Source organism: Vanessa tameamea, chromosome 22 (genome assembly GCF_037043105.1).
Source record: "Vanessa tameamea isolate UH-Manoa-2023 chromosome 22, ilVanTame1 primary haplotype, whole genome shotgun sequence".
NCBI lineage: Eukaryota > Metazoa > Arthropoda > Insecta > Lepidoptera > Nymphalidae > Vanessa > Vanessa tameamea.
In genome coordinates, this window is record NC_087330.1 from 613,844 (window position 1) to 632,009 (window position 18,166).

At 36.3% G+C, this 18,166-nt stretch overlaps 2 protein-coding genes across 16 annotated transcripts in view; one reads left to right on the forward strand and one right to left on the reverse strand.

Annotated features, from left to right (window-relative positions):
• Window positions 1–9,468, reverse strand: part of LOC113402287 (facilitated trehalose transporter Tret1-2 homolog) — a 44,250-nt gene extending 34,782 nt beyond the window's left edge. Inside the window, exon 1 of the mRNA XM_064218549.1 lies at window positions 9,252–9,468. Coding sequence (XP_064074619.1) covers window positions 9,252–9,283 — 32 coding nt within the window. The 5' untranslated portion in view covers window positions 9,284–9,468. The remainder of the gene's footprint in view (window positions 1–9,251) is intronic.
• Window positions 1–18,166, forward strand: part of Rg (rugose) — a 419,297-nt gene that overhangs the window by 396,745 nt on the left and 4,386 nt on the right. For all 15 annotated transcript variants that reach the window (XM_064218536.1, XM_064218533.1, XM_064218535.1 and 12 more), the window contains 10 exons: window positions 2,918–3,033; window positions 11,855–11,967; window positions 12,311–12,451; window positions 15,334–15,453; window positions 16,279–16,498; window positions 16,596–17,030; window positions 17,153–17,311; window positions 17,406–17,535; window positions 17,601–17,734; window positions 17,819–18,015. In XM_064218536.1, coding sequence (XP_064074606.1) covers window positions 2,918–3,033; window positions 11,855–11,967; window positions 12,311–12,451; window positions 15,334–15,453; window positions 16,279–16,498; window positions 16,596–17,030; window positions 17,153–17,311; window positions 17,406–17,535; window positions 17,601–17,734; window positions 17,819–18,015 — 1,765 coding nt within the window. The remainder of the gene's footprint in view (window positions 1–2,917; window positions 3,034–11,854; window positions 11,968–12,310; window positions 12,452–15,333; window positions 15,454–16,278; window positions 16,499–16,595; window positions 17,031–17,152; window positions 17,312–17,405; window positions 17,536–17,600; window positions 17,735–17,818; window positions 18,016–18,166) is intronic.

Here is an 18,166-nt window from a genome sequence, read left to right on the forward strand (position 1 = left end):
CAGTTATTTGTAAATTACTTCACGAATCACGGCCACTTCCTCTGCGTGATATTTGTAATATTGAAATAATTATTATTTTGTGACATTTTATAATTTCAATACGAAAAACCAAAAAATACCTTGACCTTAAAGTATAATTATAAAATAATGACTTAATTCGGGTGTTTGTAATCGTTTTAAATGTCATATATTTGATTATATTTCGGCTTCGTTACGTATTGATTATCAATTTCTGTCAATAAATTGTAACTGTGTCAGGATCGCGGCAGGTTAAATTCATATTACCTGTGTTATGTTTTGAATAAATAAAATGAAAACGCCTACGACGGGGCTGAAAATTAAAATCGTTGTTTATACGCTGTTTTGACTCGTATGTGTTACTATAATAATGAATGATTATAACAAATGTTTCAATTCATTATATAATATATCACGATCGTGTACTTCAGTTTCGAATGTATTCTTACAGGGTCGCTACTCATAAATACAATATGTGGCACAGATAAGATGATTTATATAAATCATAGTTCTTAAGAATGATTCACGAACTCATCGAGAACTTTTAAATAAGTTATTAATATAACGAGTAAATATTTTAATTATATGACTGAGAGATTTCAGGCGCAAGACGGCCTTAAGTACTTTGTGTATGATGTTTACTCTCAATTTCCGGGATGCCCCTGATTTACTTAACAGAAAAATCTTTTATTGGCTAGACCCGGAAATTGAATCCAGGACCTCGAGATCTGCAGCCTCATATTATCTTAACAACCAAATATGTAAAAGTTGAACAGTCAGGCAACATGTCAGGCTTGAAATTAATTATTTTTAAAAGCGAGAAAAGACTTTGTCCGCCATTAAGAGATTTACGATTTAACTATAAACATTTCATATATTTACATTTTAATCTATACATATAATTAAATTGGAGTGTCAGTTTGTAATATTACAATATTTTTACTAAATGCATATGCACGTATACGCGGTACATATACCAAAATATATTTTTTTTCCAATTTTTGTCTGTCTGTTTGTTCCGGCTAATCTCTAGAACGGCTGGACCGATTTTGTCGGGACTTTCACTGGAAGATAGCTGATGTAATAAGTCAACATTAATTTTTTTGTTAAATTCAAACGCACACGAAGTCGCGGGCACAGCTAGTAGGTACTATATAACATACGTATCGAATATTCGAGTAGTGTCACGAACTAGTCAGTCAGACTGCGCGACGCGGGTCGTCAACCCGATGGCCGTGACCCACTCGCTCGACTCGCGGAAACATAATATACTTTTTATGTATCGATTTAATCGATGAAATCGATTTAATCGATATTTATTTATAAATTATATATTTCGATATTGAAAATATTCTAAAAGAGGATTAAAACAAAATATTAAAGAATGTTTAACAAAGAAGTGTTAACTTAACTTTCTAAAAACTACTGAGTACCTCGTCGGTTCTTCATTGCAGAATCTACATCTCGAACCGGCGGTGACTTTAATTTTAATTTCAATTAGCAAAAAGACGATTCAACTATGATTGGCCTGCTTGAATATCTTGTATTTAATGCATATATGTATGTTAAGCATAATATGTATCGCGTATTGAAAGCATATATGTACTACTCTTAATTTAACAAAAATATATACAATCAATATATAAATAAAAGTTTTAGTTCAATATTATTTGTATAGAATTTGTTTGATATCAAAGTGCTGGTCCTAATATGAACAACACAAATACAATACGAAAAAAAAAGTAAATTCTGTTCCGCTGAAATTTTATTCTTCTTCATTATATATTAACATATATATCTCGTAAATATATACATATTTATAAAAATTAAACCCACTCCCAAACGAAATTCTGAATCCGGAAAAGTACTATTCAATAATATTATCTCGATTTAGCAGTCAAGGCTCTCAACTAGTTCGTTTCGACATGATTGTGAATTCGAACCCACTTCCTTACGATTACGATGTATGGTGATTCAAGAACATATCAAGGGCTGAAGAGATACAGTCGATAGACGATACGGTACAGTGGATAAACAAATCAATATTAATATATGAGCACAGTAGAGGTATTCTGTGAGAAGTTACTCGAAACTCACCGCAGAACACGAAATGTGAGGATGTGTTATGCTACATGGACTGTAATCATTATAAAATTGTAATCATTTCACGAGGCGAATTCTTACAGAATCGCACCGCGAGTCCAAATCCGGGGAAGCACTAATGAGTTTTAATGTATTTAATTTGAAATTTTCTGATGATCGATGTAGCATCGTTTAAAATTAGTTAGAATAACTTAGTAACGTTGGATTGATTTATAATATGGTAATTTAATTTCTAATAGCGTTCTGTAAATTATAATTGTAATTTAATTATCTTTGGTTACTTTAAATATAATTTGCTAATACGTTGTACTTGATGGTATGATTTGAGTATGATATGAGTTTACGAGTGTTGTTCCAACACGCGACCCATTAATCCTATACCTACTCAATATTGGCTAAGGAGTTAATTCTGCGAAATATTTATATATATTTTACAATTACAATACTATAGTATGAGGTAGTGTTGTGTATGAATTTCAAAGTTAGTTGACTATTTATCTAACAATTTATGTAAGTATAATATAATGTAACATAGAACAAGAAAATATGTTATAAAATTGCAAAATATTTACATTACTTGTCATGTTCGTACAATACCATCGGATAAGAAATTAAAAAAAAAACAAAAACACAATAAAACACGTCCTCAAACATACAGCAAAAATTTATTTATTTAAAGGAATTAAATCGTACTCAAGTTGTATTTAGAGGGACTAAATACGAGTAATTCGTCCATCGTTCATACTGAAAATTTGTAATATGTATCTAACTAATTCAATTTATCTCTTGTCCTCAGGCGCGCGTCAATGATGTCTCCGCGTCAACTCATGCGCAACTCAAACATGACGCAGAAGTGGCAACGACGTGAGATATCGAACTTCGAATATCTCATGTTTCTGAATACGATTGCCGGTAAGTTTTGTTTTTCATTTCAACTTATGTACCGGTTTAGTTTGTAAGATGTCTACCTGACCAATATCAGCTACGGTGGCTCAAATGTGTGCGTACTACAACACAAGTGCACTCAACTCCTTCACTCAGATCATGTATACCTACAGACTATAGTATAGTTTAACGTTGTACTCCAAAGTACTTATATAGGCAATTTATAATCTTGGTTTTAAAATATTTATTTATATTAATCGTCTAAACTATGTATTGCTTATACAAGTTAAAACGATTATCTGATTCCTTAGTTTATTCTGAACCAAATACATATATTTACTATAAAGAATAAAGGGAAAACGCGTAAAAAAAATGTGCTTTTTCTCAAGATTTAAAGTCATTTTTGTCAGACACTCAGTATTTTTTATATTTTATCTTGTAACATTAAAGTATCTATTTTTCCAGTAATAAATCCTAAAATCTCATTAGTCGTCTTAGTAATAAAAATTAATAATAGTTTATTTTATTTTTTATAAAATATGAGTTATCGCGCGCGGCTTCGTTCGTGTTTTATTTGTTGGTAGTCAGGTGGTAGGTATTAAAAAGTAAAAGTATGGTTTTCATCAAAAATTTCATCAAATTGGAAAGACAGACAAAGACGGTTACTTTCCCTTTTATAAAATTAGTATAGACCGTCACCGGTCAGCATCTCATAATGCTGTCATGTTGATAAAGGCATTCAGTTATAATGAAATGCAAACAATGCAGAAGAGACAAGAAAATATCACTTAATTTACAAATAATTGGATTGCTTATTAATTACAACGACAATTATGATTCATTATAACATTATTTATTCAGTGGCTCGTTGGTTTAGTGACTAGTTAACTACTTACTATACTTTAGATCCGGAGGTTCGACCCTTTTAGGCCAGTGAGTTGCCAGTCGCAGCAATACTGACTATTAGTGGTAGGATCCTACACAGGGACCAAAAGCCAGGGCCTACTCAAACGTATTTCTGAGTTGTTTTCCCAACTATAACAATTTATAAAATTGTTAAGATTGAGCATTCATTTTACAATACCAAGAAGTGACTGGTGACATAACAATATTATTTATTGCATAAGCCTATTATGCATTACATTGTGAGTTTATAACATCTTTTAAATTAAAACCGAACGTCATTTTGTGACGACTTGTCCTGGAAATTACAACTTTATTCTTAAAGTACTAAGGACTGTAATTGAATAATACTGAATGTCATATAGTATATAAATTTACATAAATAATAATTATATGACAGAAACATTCTTTTATGATATCGTATATAAAAAGTGTATGCGCGTTTACCTACAGTGTACTTTTTTTTTGCATTTGTAAATCTCACGTGTTCGTAGATTTCGTAAAGCAATATGCAATAGCTGAAACGACGGTGATTTAACGACATTACGCCAATAACAGAAACTAGTTGCCTATTGTATAACATATATTGTATGTCTGCTAAGTATTCTAATTAACAATAATGTTACCTATTTTTTAAATACATTCTTGGAACATCATCCATGTGGGTACCGCACACTTACCAAATCTACCATAAAAATTAATATATTAGATTCCATGGTAAGCGGTTAAAGGTATAATTTTCTGGAAATATTAATAAAATAATACCAATAATCTGGAAAAGTCTGCCTTACCATGTATACGATAAGAATAAGTAAACATTTGTCACAAGACAAACAAACACGGCAACAGTAAAGCTAACATAATTGTGAGGAAAAAAACAACAAAACAAAAAAGAAATTATATATTTAAAAAAAAAAAAACAATTTATACGTACATACGAACATTAATGCAATCTAATTATCTATCTTGTTGCGATTTCTTAGCTTTTATGTTGGGTTAGAATCGTATGAGCCGAGATGGCCCAGTGGTTAGAACGCGTGCATCTTAACCGATGATTTCGGGTTCAAACCCAGGCAGGCACCGCTGAATTTTCATGTGCTTCATTTGTATTGACAATTAATCTCGTGCTCGGCGGTGAAGGAAAACGTCGTGAGGAAATTTGCATGTGTCTAATTTCAACGAAATTCGGCCACCTGTGTATTCCACCAACCCGCATTGGAGCAGCGTGGTGGAATATGCTAAAAACCTTCTCCTCCAATTGAGAGGAAGCCTTAGCCCAGCAGTGGGAAATTTACAGGCTGCTAATGTAGAATCGAATGCTCATTTTCAATGGTACCTTTTGGGACTTTGACTGGCCGTGAAAAAGTGATTAATCATTTATTATAAATATTAAAAAAATAAGGGAAAGGCAGAATGTTAAAAATAATCCTTATCTAAATAAAATGTGCCATACTTTAATAATGAAAATGTTTTTAATTAATAAAGTAAAACATTACTATACAAAATATAAGAAAATAATATACGAGATCCACCACCACATTCTTGCTACAACTTTGTACGGTTACTATTTTGATTGTATGTTGCGTTAAACGAAATGCTATTAAATCGTATAAACATATCCCTCGTAACTAACGATAACACGAAGGCTTCACAGAGACCCTGAAAGCTCATGTTCATAATCTAGTCTCGTTTCCCGCATATTGTTTGACGAAGTTGACAATAATTGACGCGTTGCGTGCACTCGGCATCCTTGACAAAAATATCCTTTCATTGAAAATTGAAAAAAAAGAAAATCTATCGATTAGTCTTCGAACTATTGATGCAATATTAAGTATAAATGTTGTGATCGTTTTCATTAAAACTGTTTAACCTCCATTATTGAAATGAAATTACAAGTATTGTTTTAAAAGAGGGAAGGTTGATTGAGAAATATTGTTTACTGTTTCTTGTTGTATTTTCTGTATGGAAATTTATCAGCTCTTCTACATAATTTAAATCCTACTAGAATGACCGTTGAGAGACTGCAATCCTACTAGGTCCGTGGTCGAAGGGACCAGGTACATTTGAAGTAGCGAAGAATCTATGATAAAAATATGAGTGGCGTTTATTTGTCCTATCAAAGAGTCATATCATTATGTCTACTTCCTATAATGTTACATATTCGTGCCCAATATTTATTTTATTAAATACACTAGTTACAGGGTTATGTCAACAGTTTATTTTTGTAGTGTAAATAAATACCAATGGACAAATCAGAAGCGAATTATTTTTAGAAGCAATCAATCTTTCAATTAGCTACCACCCATTTATTATATATTGACATGACGTCTTAGTTCCATGGTTGGTGACGCTTTGGTCATGTAAGAAATGACTAATTTCTTACGACATCAATGTCAATGGTGAAAACTTCAAATTTTCAAACCATCAGATGGCCTATTTGCTCGTGTACCTATAATTGTTATTATAACATATCTAGACGCATACAGTCTTAAGAATATAAACGAAATTGGGAAGAGCCCCAATCTAGAATTGTATGTATATTATTTCAACAAAGATGATAACAATTAACAACTATCAACGTGTCAAACTATTATTCATCTCTTTTTCGTAACTGAAAATAAATTTAAAAGTCAACAAAACATCGCCCAAAAGCGTGCTGAACTGTCTAAACGGATAATTTGCTGTATTAATGAGGAACTCTACGTTTTGCATGTCCGCAGACGTAATATCGGTAATGTTCTAATTGCGCATCGCATCAGCGTCATGACGAAAACGTAAGGAGCCGTAACAATGTAATGTTTAATTGTTATGTAACAAATAATGCAACAGCTCTCGCCGAACAAAAACCCGATCGCAAGGCTAGAGGCTAGATAGAATGCAAGTAACAAAGGAACGTGGAATCTGTAGAGAAGATGACGATGCCATTATTGCAACTCTTGCCAGCGCTCGTGACATTTGAGGACACGCTAATAATGCAAATGACGCACTTTTCCCTGAGCAAATTTTGGCGGTTGCCAGCCCATTTTTACGCGGTAAAATTTCATAATCATTATCGTTATACGTGACATAATATGTTAAATATTTTTTTCAAAGAGAAAATTGTATACCTACGACGATAGACAATGCTACAAAGTACATAGAAACTCAATGAAACTTTTAGCCATGAGACGTGGGAGTTGTGATTATACAGCCGTGATGTCCTAATATCTAAAAAAACGGATTTTTAACCGAAGATTTCGGTTCGACACTGGGCGAACACTATTCAGATATCAAGCTTATTTGTGTTTATGATTGCTACACCCCAAACCTTTTCAAAATACTTTTGCCCCGCAATGGGATATTCACAAAGTGTTACTTTTTTGCTTATAAATGTAAGTACGATGAGTTATAAGTACGTGGCGCATTCAATAGCACTGCGATTATTGCTGTACGTTATAAACTAAACATACACTAGTTAACGTGCATTATCACAGTATGCACTACATGAGTAACTACAATGTTAGAAAACAAAGTATAACTATGTGCCCCTCCCGTCCGGATGAAATAAAAAAAATATTCACTTTCACTTGGTGGTAGGGCTTGTGCAATCCCAGCTGGATAGGTATCAGATATTCTACCGCCAAACGGCAGTACTCAGTATTGTGGTGTTCCGGTTTGAAGGGTGAGTAAACCAGTGTAACTACCGGCGTAATTCATATCATAGGGTGTAAAAATTATCCTTGTATTAATTCAAAATCAAAATATACTTTATTCGAGTAGGCTTTTACAAGCACTTTTGAATCGTCATTTAACAAACTATATTAAGTGAAGCTACCACCGGTTCAAAATGTAGATTCTACCGAGAAGAACCGGCAAGAAACTCAGTTGTTACTCTTTTTCAACATATTACATTATGTAATATATTCTGCCTGAAAGTCACCGAGGGACATAACATCTTATTTCCCAAGGTTAGTGGCGCATTGGCGGTGTAAGGAATGGTTTATATTTCTATAACAGCGCCATTGTCTTTGGCCAGTGCTGATCACTTATCGTCAGGTTGCCCATTTGCCGTCCGCCTACCTTTACGGCGTCCCATATAAACCATACATCCACTCAATCACACATTAAAAAAATCATCGAAATCAGCGCAACCGTTAAGGGGGAATTCGGTTACGTAGACACGTACAGAGAATTTTTAATATATAATATAAATATTCATATTCTGTATTTTTTATTCTATCCTTCACAGCATTTTTCGAGTTGCGTTCGAATCGATTTGAAATACAATGCGCATAATTTAGCGACTAATAATAATACCTACTTATTAGGTTTAATAGCTTCTAAGTTAAAACTTACACAATAGAGCCTAGTATTGTGAGTGCTCGATTGATTCAGAATTTCATAATCCCTTCCATAACATTTCATGATGTATTTGCCAATAAACCGTTCTGGTCTATTTGATCTCAAGGAAATGTACCCATTGTGGTACGTTTTGACATGGTGACCAGTTTTCTGAATTTCGGTTTATTACACTTTACTTTTCGAAGTCAGCTCAGAAGTATATGGTATTGTGTTACTCATATTATTATATTATTCATTAATAATGCTTTTTATTTCTGTATACATACCATGAAGGTTTTATATTATAAGCACTTTTAAACCTACACGTTACAGACTTGAATTCTAAAAACTATAATTATTATTAGACATGTACTTGATGTATTAATCTGGAATTCATTGAAATACGGAAAACACAATATTGGCCAGAAATTAAATTGAATTAAGGTAAGTATTTATCGACTACTTGAAAGTCGCAGTAATTTTAGTGACGATAAATTTCATATGCTTTATAAAAATATTCTATTAAGAACTTCTTTGTATACCCAATATAAATGAGGTTGTCACGTAGGATTCTGACGTTGTTTTAATAAATACTTGAATAAAACGTTTGCAACGTTGTGATACGAGTTTACATAACCTATTATTATGTGTATGTTGTAACTGATATAAACTCGACTAAAATGTAAAAAGATGTTTTAAATTTTAAATACAAATGGATCGTTTGTCTAGTCGATTGTATTTATAAAATAGATTAATTATCGTTAAAATAAGTACTGTTATAGATTTTGAAAATGTACTGTGGCCAATTTGAAAAATAACAATAAACACTCGATCATAAATAATAAGTAATTGCACACGTCAAATCACAAATAATTATGATCATCCGTGTTCAAACGATTATTTTCAGAAGGTCAGTGACATGAAACATCGCGTGCTGAATTCGCAAACAATAGTCACAAAAAGACAATTATCTGAAAACTTTTTCCTATATTTACTCAACCAGCTGACTTTGTTTACCTTACCTCTTTAACATTTCAATAAAGCGTACTCTCATCGCTGTAATTGATCACTGCACACCACAGATAAAAAAGGAACAGATTACGCGCGCGAAACAAACGCCATACCAATTACAAAGCACTGCAATCTGTATTACGGTTGAAAAGTGTACTTTCGTTTAAAACAATTTCACTGGTTTTTTGTTTTTTTTTTTTTACTTTTTAAGTTTAAGGCGTGGTGCAAACGACCGCGAAAGTTGACAATCATTTGACGAATGCCTCGCCTGACAATCAAATGGGAAAAGTAGAAGCGATCACGTGAAAACTACAATGGGCTTACAGAGGGACATCGATAAGTGGCCATTACTTAACTAACACAAACATCTCGTGCCGGCCAAAGTGCAAGAGACTGCAATCGAATTAAGTTTAAGTATGCTTTTTAATCGATTGTACCTTACCCCGAACGTTTAACTGATTTATTTATACTGATTACTACAACTCCTGGAAACAAAATCTTTCCGGTGCAAAAAAAAAACAATCCAACCAATAAAAAGATACACCAAAGGCTCGAGAGACAAGAGAAAAAAACCACGAGGATTGTGCGCTTGTCACATTTTTGCACATTTTTTGAATTAATCAAAAATTTCCTTGTCGTCATTATATACATAAATAAATTTGTAATATCGATATTTACAAAGCATAGGTTATCGCTCTATAGGTCGAATTTCTCTCGACCTCCACTAATAGTCGCAAGCCATGACGTGCTATGTGACCGATGTTGATATTAACAATTATTTTCCGATCAATCATTGAAATTGTTATTTAATATAAACCCTGTATTAATAAAACGCAAAATATTCTTCTAATATATCGTTAATATTTAAGCTATCATCGACGAACATCAATTTACATTATTATGGGACAAAACGCCTGCAGGTTTCTACATGTTAAATGTGAGATAGGCAAAAGTAACAGTTCCCATGCAATAACCAACGAATAGTATTGAACCAAAAATGAAACACTGCACTGGTGACAAGTGGTTTACTTCATTTTCTCCCAGAGTCGGAGCTGCGATTCAACGGGGAATTGGTGCCAACATTCGTCCCAACATTCCACGCGCTTATTTTTTTGCACAGTAACCATTGCACATCTCGAACGCAAAGCGTCGTACTAGGTCGTCGTAACGATAATAAAAAAAAGTAATGCACTCAGTTTTATATTTCTAACAACTTTAGATCGCAAATGTATGTTTAAAGTAATGGAAATATAACGAACACAATAATTCTGATGATATTTTTTTTATTTTAATCGGTGTACACTCATCAAGAATTCAGTGTTTACTTCTTATGTAAATTAATGTGTTGACAGACTAAGAAATATCTAATGTTGAATTTTTTTTTTACTTGGCGTGACATACTTTCCACTTTTTTTCGTACTCGTAGGTACACTTACACAACAACCGAGTTTCTTGCCGGTTCGTCTCGGTGGACTCCACTTTCCGAAGCGGTGGTAACTCTACGTTTAATTTAAGGCTGTATTCAAAACGATATACGTGATAATTTTCAAAGTGTTTTTTTAACCTTCCTGCCTAAACAATATTTTATATTTAGATTTTTATTTTTGTTTCGTTACAATTTGGTATGTGCGTCGTTTAATATGAATTTGATTCATTCTATTATATATTTAATGCATAAAATGTATGATCAAGTGCAGTACTCATAATAAGTGAGTCTTGTTATTGTAAGACGCTGCGTTAAACTATTTATAACGCATTAGTTTTCACTCTCATTTTTAAGTTGTTAAACCGTTGGATATTAAAAAATGAGTGTATAAACAAAGATATGCCCGAAACTTCACTCGACATGACTTTGTTTATAAAGATATTTGACTTGTCATTGAATCCTGTGAGACCGCTTACATGTTCAAAAATAAATTGTTCAATATGTTTCTACTTAGTTACTTCTGCATTATTATCAGTATGATATACAGGTACTCCGAAATCCGAAGCGGTTGTAGCTTTTTATTTAACATGATCTTGTGAAATGACTATTCAATAGTACATACTTGTTACTTCAAATCAATCTACCTACAATATACCTAATCTTGACTTAGTTTCTCCACCCAGTATATAGCTACACCTTATGTACTCGCATTTATTAATGTTTATGTAATAATTCTCATGCAATAGCCAATAAACAATTGCATCAAAGAGTCAAACAATCAGTCTTATAAAAGTAATATAATTTCTTTATCGTACTTTTATTAAACTCACATTTCTTTTTCATCTTTCGACTACTGAGTTTTTTGACGACTCGTTTCTAAGATGACATTATAAATCAAAAAATATATATAGATTTAATTTTTGGAAGAATTAGGTACTTTGATTGAAATAGGTTAAATTCATTTCAAGTCAATTCCGTCATGTAAAAATTTTTATACGGAACAGTCTTTAAGTTACATCATCAGACAGATAGCCAACATTGTTTTTAAATGTGCATCTATTAGTAATAGGGAATTACCTCTCATTTTTATTATTTTTTTTAATAAATGTTTAATCTCTGTTTATGACTCTGATATAGTTTTCTTATATACATTGATATATGGTTAAATATTACAAATTATATTCCCAGGTCGTACGTACAACGATCTGAACCAGTACCCGGTGTTTCCGTGGGTACTCACCAACTACGAGAGTGAAGAGTTGGATCTCAGTCAACCATCGAACTATAGGGACTTATCTAAGGTATGTTTAGCCCTATAGCAGCCATAGTTTATTTTATAGTCTTGCTTACTTAAATTTTTACTGTGCTGGTCATTGCTATACGTAGAATGTATAATTGTTTGTATAATAAATTAAATAATTGTCTGACTTTAAGTGATGTCTGATATTGATTCCTGTTAATCGCCACTATCTGAAAGTGGTCTATGTAATGAGGGGTATACCACTTATTGTAAAGACCACTTATAGTTTGGGATACTGAAAGGCATTTGCATTTTGTATATATTATTGTAATACATTTTAAAACATAATGTATTCGTGTCATGAACGGAACAATAAAACGGTAACAATTTTCCATGATCAACAGCCAATTGGAGCTCTGAACCCAAGTCGTCGGGCTTACTTCGAGGAGCGTTACAACACATGGGAGCACGAGTCGACGCCTCCCTTCCACTACGGCACCCACTACTCCACAGCAGCGTTCGTGCTCAATTGGCTCGTGCGCATTGTGAGTCATATTACTTCTCTATATGTCACAACTTATATGTGACTCAGGTTTGACGCCACCTGCTGTTATTCAATTCATTAGCGTTTACTTGTCATCGGTGTCAAAATGTAACGGTAAGCAAAAACGAACCTAAAATATTTGTTTGTATTAAAATATATAGGACTACTAAAAGACTACTAGAAATCAAGCTTAGACAATTATACTACTTTTGAGTAGGTGGACAACTAGATACACTTATTTTTTATCATTAGTACTTAGAATTCTGTCCTCATTTCACTATCGAAAGGTTAAATGATCTCATCACACACTCTACCCCCAAACAGATATATTTCTGTGTTCTGGTTGGAAGGGTGAGTGGTGTAGAGTTGTAACAGGCTCAAACATCTTAGTTCCTGAAATTGATGGTGCATTGGCGATATAAGGAATGGTGAAAATTTCTTACGGCGCCAATGTCTATTAGTGTATACTAACCTAAATATTATTGTAAGTTATAGTTGTCTTGAAACTGAGACCCTTTTGGTAGTTACCGTGCTCCTTCTAGTACTTTTCTAGAATCAGAGATCACTTAAGAATCACTCTTTCTGAACGTGTGACACAACTGGTGGTTTACTTGACTGAAACAAATATTGGCTCGATATAATGTGTTAATTATTTTCATTCGTTCATTCCTTTTTGTCTCGTAATGACTTCATGGCGATTCAACCCGATTTAGAATCGGATTGTCTTAATAAAACACTCCCGATGCGCCATTAAGGCGACTGGAAAGGGTTTGGGCGTAGTGGTAGCTGTTTATAGCATTGAGTTTTTAATTTATTTAATACTATAATTAGTGTACAACATACAATATGCATGAGACATTGTCTTAACGCTGAAGAATGCACGTTATGATTTATATTATATATAACAATTTGACGAAGTACAACAATATTATCAAACGTATAATGATACGTCGCGTCATTATAATACAATTCAAACTTTAATAGTACTTACGTCAGAAAACAATGTTCCTATCATGTCATACATATGGCTAGGAATTATATTTCGATATAAACGATTAAGAAAACAACATTTTTATTATACTTTAACGACGCCTTAGCTAATCCAAATGTCAAACTGTCCTCAATCTGACGCTTTAGCGCCCTAAAATGACAAAAGACAAAGAACACTATATCATTCAAACAAAAACATACCAATTGTTTAAATATAACCAGCAACAATGACACAGTCCGATGAATCATAGATCAACAATGACTGTGATGTGTATAAAAATTCATGCAAAATATTTACATAAACGCCCACAAACACACCACGACTTTATAAACACGCGCGTCCTGAAATTAAGAAACATAATAAAGTGTGTCTCACACACATGATATATATTCGAGAAATGCAATATTCGTTCATTTTCACGCCGCGCCCCTACGCTCCGTCACCAAGAGCTTTGATTTATGTTCCGTTCCCAATTACTCGTAAATATGAAGCGATTAAAATTTCAATAGCTTGAAAACTATTAATACTAAAACAACAGCTATTCTGATAATGTTGCAAGCATGTCTTACTGATGTTACAGTTCAGCAAAGAGCGTTGATCAGAATCCGATAGATACCAGAAGTTACGTATATACACGAAGTTACACTACGTAGATACTACGTTCGTTATTCGTCTATATATATTATCGTCGTGAAACATTTAACATGACAGATTAAATGTTTACAGATATACAATCTTCTTTTGCTTTAAATACAATCAAGATTTTACGAATGAAAATATTGCATAATATCTTAAATTAAAAGTACAAATATTCTTCCAAATAATTTAGTTGGCATCTACTAAACTACTCATGTAATCTACAGAAACTTGTTCATTTTAGAAAAAAATGCCATTTAATAAGTTACTTGATCACATTCGATTAAAATGAACTAGAATTATAAAACAAGCAAGAGCGTTGAACGTTTAAAGTTATCGTATCCTATCGTCATACTCTTGAAATATAATTCGTATTAAAATATAAAAAGTGACGAAGCTTAAATTCCTAATGGTAAGTAGGTAGTCATTACCGCCCGTTACGTTTCTGCTGTAAAAAATATTAACTATTTCTCTCATCGCCAATTCGCAATCAACCTTGGGAAGCTAAGATTATGTCCCTTGTGCCTGTAGTTACATTGGCTCTCTCACCCCGCAAACCGGAACACAACAATACTAAGTATTGCTGTTTTGCTGTAGAATATCTGATCAATGGTACCTAACGAGATGGCCTTCCACAAAACCAATCTCCAAGCAAATTAGCAAAATTTTGCACAAATACATTAAAATAATAAAGTATGTGTTAAGTGTGATTAGTGTTTTAAATTCCGATCCTTACATTTTAGCATCAATAAAGTCTATACCTCGCTACCATCAAAGCATAGCTTGCGAGAATGCGTAAGTGAAAAGCGGTCGTAGTGAATTACGAGTAACATTAACCAGACGCGACGCCAGCGCTACGTCAAAACAATCGCGTCGCCCGAGACGACGCTTCGCAACAGATGCGTTGCGCGCGCGCCGGATTCGATGTGACGGCTCTGTTGAATTGTAACCGTTTTTGGATGAAATGGAAATAGAATGTCTGCTCTGTTTAACTATTTTCATTCCATACCAATTGAAATGTCACGAGTAATATATACTTCAATGAACTCCATAATAGCAAACATACTTTTAGACGCATTCAATACAATACTTTAAGTTTAGTATTCAAGTATATTTTTATGATATTGCCTTTAAATGAAGTTATTTCTAGTAAAGAAGATCCTAATGGATTTTTCGCAGTCGATTTTAAATTGTTTTAATTTATCTTAAAAAATCTTTATTATTATTCATATTACCCTTATTATGTTAATTTACAGGAACCGATGACTACGATGTTCTTAGCGCTTCACGGAGGCAAATTTGACCATCCCAATCGACTCTTCTCATCTATTGCACTTTCCTGGAAAAACTGCCAAAGAGACACGTCCGATGTAAAGGTGGGGTTACAATGAATACGGATTAAGACAAAAGTATTTTAGTCCATGTAAATTGTTGGACATTATTGTTAACATGTCATTAACGTGTAATGAGAAGTCAATGTGTGTCGGCGTAGCTGAGTCCAGCGCCGACCTTTATGAAAATATCATGAAACATAAGCTTTAACTACATATTGTACGCGTTAAACTCCAAAACTGGACGGAGAGGGTTCATAAGGTCCAGTTAGTATGGATTAGGTGTATAATTCATTAAGATTGAATTGGTTATGCCAAGTGATGTATATTATGATATAAACGTTTTATTGTAGACACTTATTCTACCCGTGTGAAGCCGGGACTGGTGTTAAATAACCCTGTAATCTGTTTTGGAAACATGGTATGAGATTTTGTTTCATAAGTACGATCCATTTCTAAAAATAATGTCAATGTCATAGACCTACTGGCAAATGGATCACCTAATGGTAACCGATCACCATTGCCTGCAGATAATGGTACTGTAAAAATATATTAACCATCGCCAATGCGCCGCCAAACTTGGGAACTAATAATACTAAGTATTTCTGTTCGGCGGTAGAGTATGACAGGGAGGTAGGTACCTCCCTGTCCAGGCATAAGAAGGGTATATTCAACGGTTGTTTATAAATTTGGTGAATTATGATTGTAAGTGATCTATAACAATCAATCTGTTATTAAGAGAAATGTTGGCAAATAACATTACTGCTGCTGATTATTTACAAAATATGCACCATAATAATGTCTATTTTCAAATTTTCAAGGAACTCTTACGGACTTCTTAAAGTAAACACAGATATTTATATTTTACAGGAACTCATACCCGAACTCTTCTTCCTACCTGAGATGCTGGTGAATAGCTCCGGATACAAGTTGGGTATCCCGGACTCCCCTTCTGGAGATGTGATCTTACCTCCCTGGGCGTCGTCCGCGGAAGAGTTCGTTAGGATCAACCGAATGGCCTTGGAGTCAGAATTCGTTAGCTGCCAATTACATCAATGGATCGATTTGATCTTCGGTTACAAACAAAGAGGTTCGTATTCGAGTGTGTGAAAATTTAGTTGTAAAAGTAACCCAGGGACGCTATGCGAGTATTGACTTTAACTCGTCTGTCCATCGCTCCCGACCAGGACCCGAAGCCGTCCGCGCCACCAACGTGTTCTACTACCTGACGTACGAGGGCGGCGTGCGGCTGGAGCAGATAACGGAGCCGATCACGCGCGCCGCCATCGAGGACCAGATCCGCAGCTTCGGGCAGACGCCGGCGCAGCTGCTGAGCGAGCCGCACCCGCCGCGCGCCTCCACCATGCACCTGGCGCCGCTCATGTTCGCGGCCGCGCCCGACGACGTGTGCCTGCGCCTCAAGCTGCCCTCCAACGCCGCCGTGGTGCACGTGTCGGCCAACACCTACCCGCAGCTCGCCATGCCGGCCGCCGTCACGGTGAGCGCGGCGCGCGCCTTCGCGGCCCACCGCTGGGCCGGCGGCGGCTGCGCGCACTCCGCGCCCGCCCGCCACGCCGACCACCCGCCCCCGCACCACCCGCTCGTCATGGACCCCGTGTGGGGTGAGTACCGCCGACGGCGCTCTCGGTGTCATTGGAATGTTTTCGAAATGTACTGTGTGTCACCGTAGACCTGTATTATATATCGCCCGACACCTCCTTCGAACTGCCCGTGGTTTCCGCAGCGGCGGGGGGGGCGGCGCAGACCCGTCGCCAGCTGGGCGACAACTTCTCCCAGCGGGTGCGCGCGCGCAGCAACTGCTTCGTGACCACCGTCGACTCGCGCTTCCTCATCGCCGCCGGCTTCTGGGACAACAGCTTCCGCGTCTTCTCCACCGAGACAGGTGCCCGCTATGTTCCCAAGCCGACGACCGACCGAGCTTCGAGGTCGAAGTTTTCGTGTGCGACATGTAACGACCTCTCGTCTCTCATCTTCAGCCAAAATAGTACAAATAATCTTCGGACACTACGGCGTCGTGACGTGCGTGTCGCGCTCCGAGTGCAACATCACGTCGGACTGCTACATCGCGTCGGGCTCCGAGGACTGCACCGTGCTGCTGTGGCACTGGTGAGTGCGCCCCCGGATCGGCGACCGCGGCGGCCCGCAGAGCGTAACCCGCAGTGTGCCCGCAGGTCGGCACGGCACGGCGGCATCGTGGGCGAGGGCGAGACGCCGGCGCCGCGCGTCACGCTGACGGGACACGACGCGCCGCTCAACGGCGTGCTGGTGTCGGCCGAGCTCGGCCTCGTCATCTCGTCCTCCGTCAGTGAGTGTCGCCCCGCGCCTCCGGAACTAGGCGTCCGCAAGGCTCGTCGGCTCGGACTGACTCCATGTCCCCCCCTACCCGCAGACGGGCCGGTGCTGATCCACACGACGTTCGGCGAACTGCTGCGCTCGCTGGCGGCGGCGGAGGGGGTGACGGGCCCGCAGCAGCTGGCGCTCTCCCGCGAGGGGGTGGTGGTGGTCGCCTACGCGCGCGGACACCTGGCCGCCTTCACGCTCAACGGCCGGCGGCTGCGGCACGAGACGCACAACGACAACTTCCAGGTCGGTAGGGGAGAAGTCGGACTCACGACGAACATTTGTCATAGAAATAATAATATCATTAATATCCAATGACGTTCCATACACAAGGATAAATCACGTCGTACAAAATTAAGCCAAATTATGGGACGCAAGCAACACGCATACCCTTTTC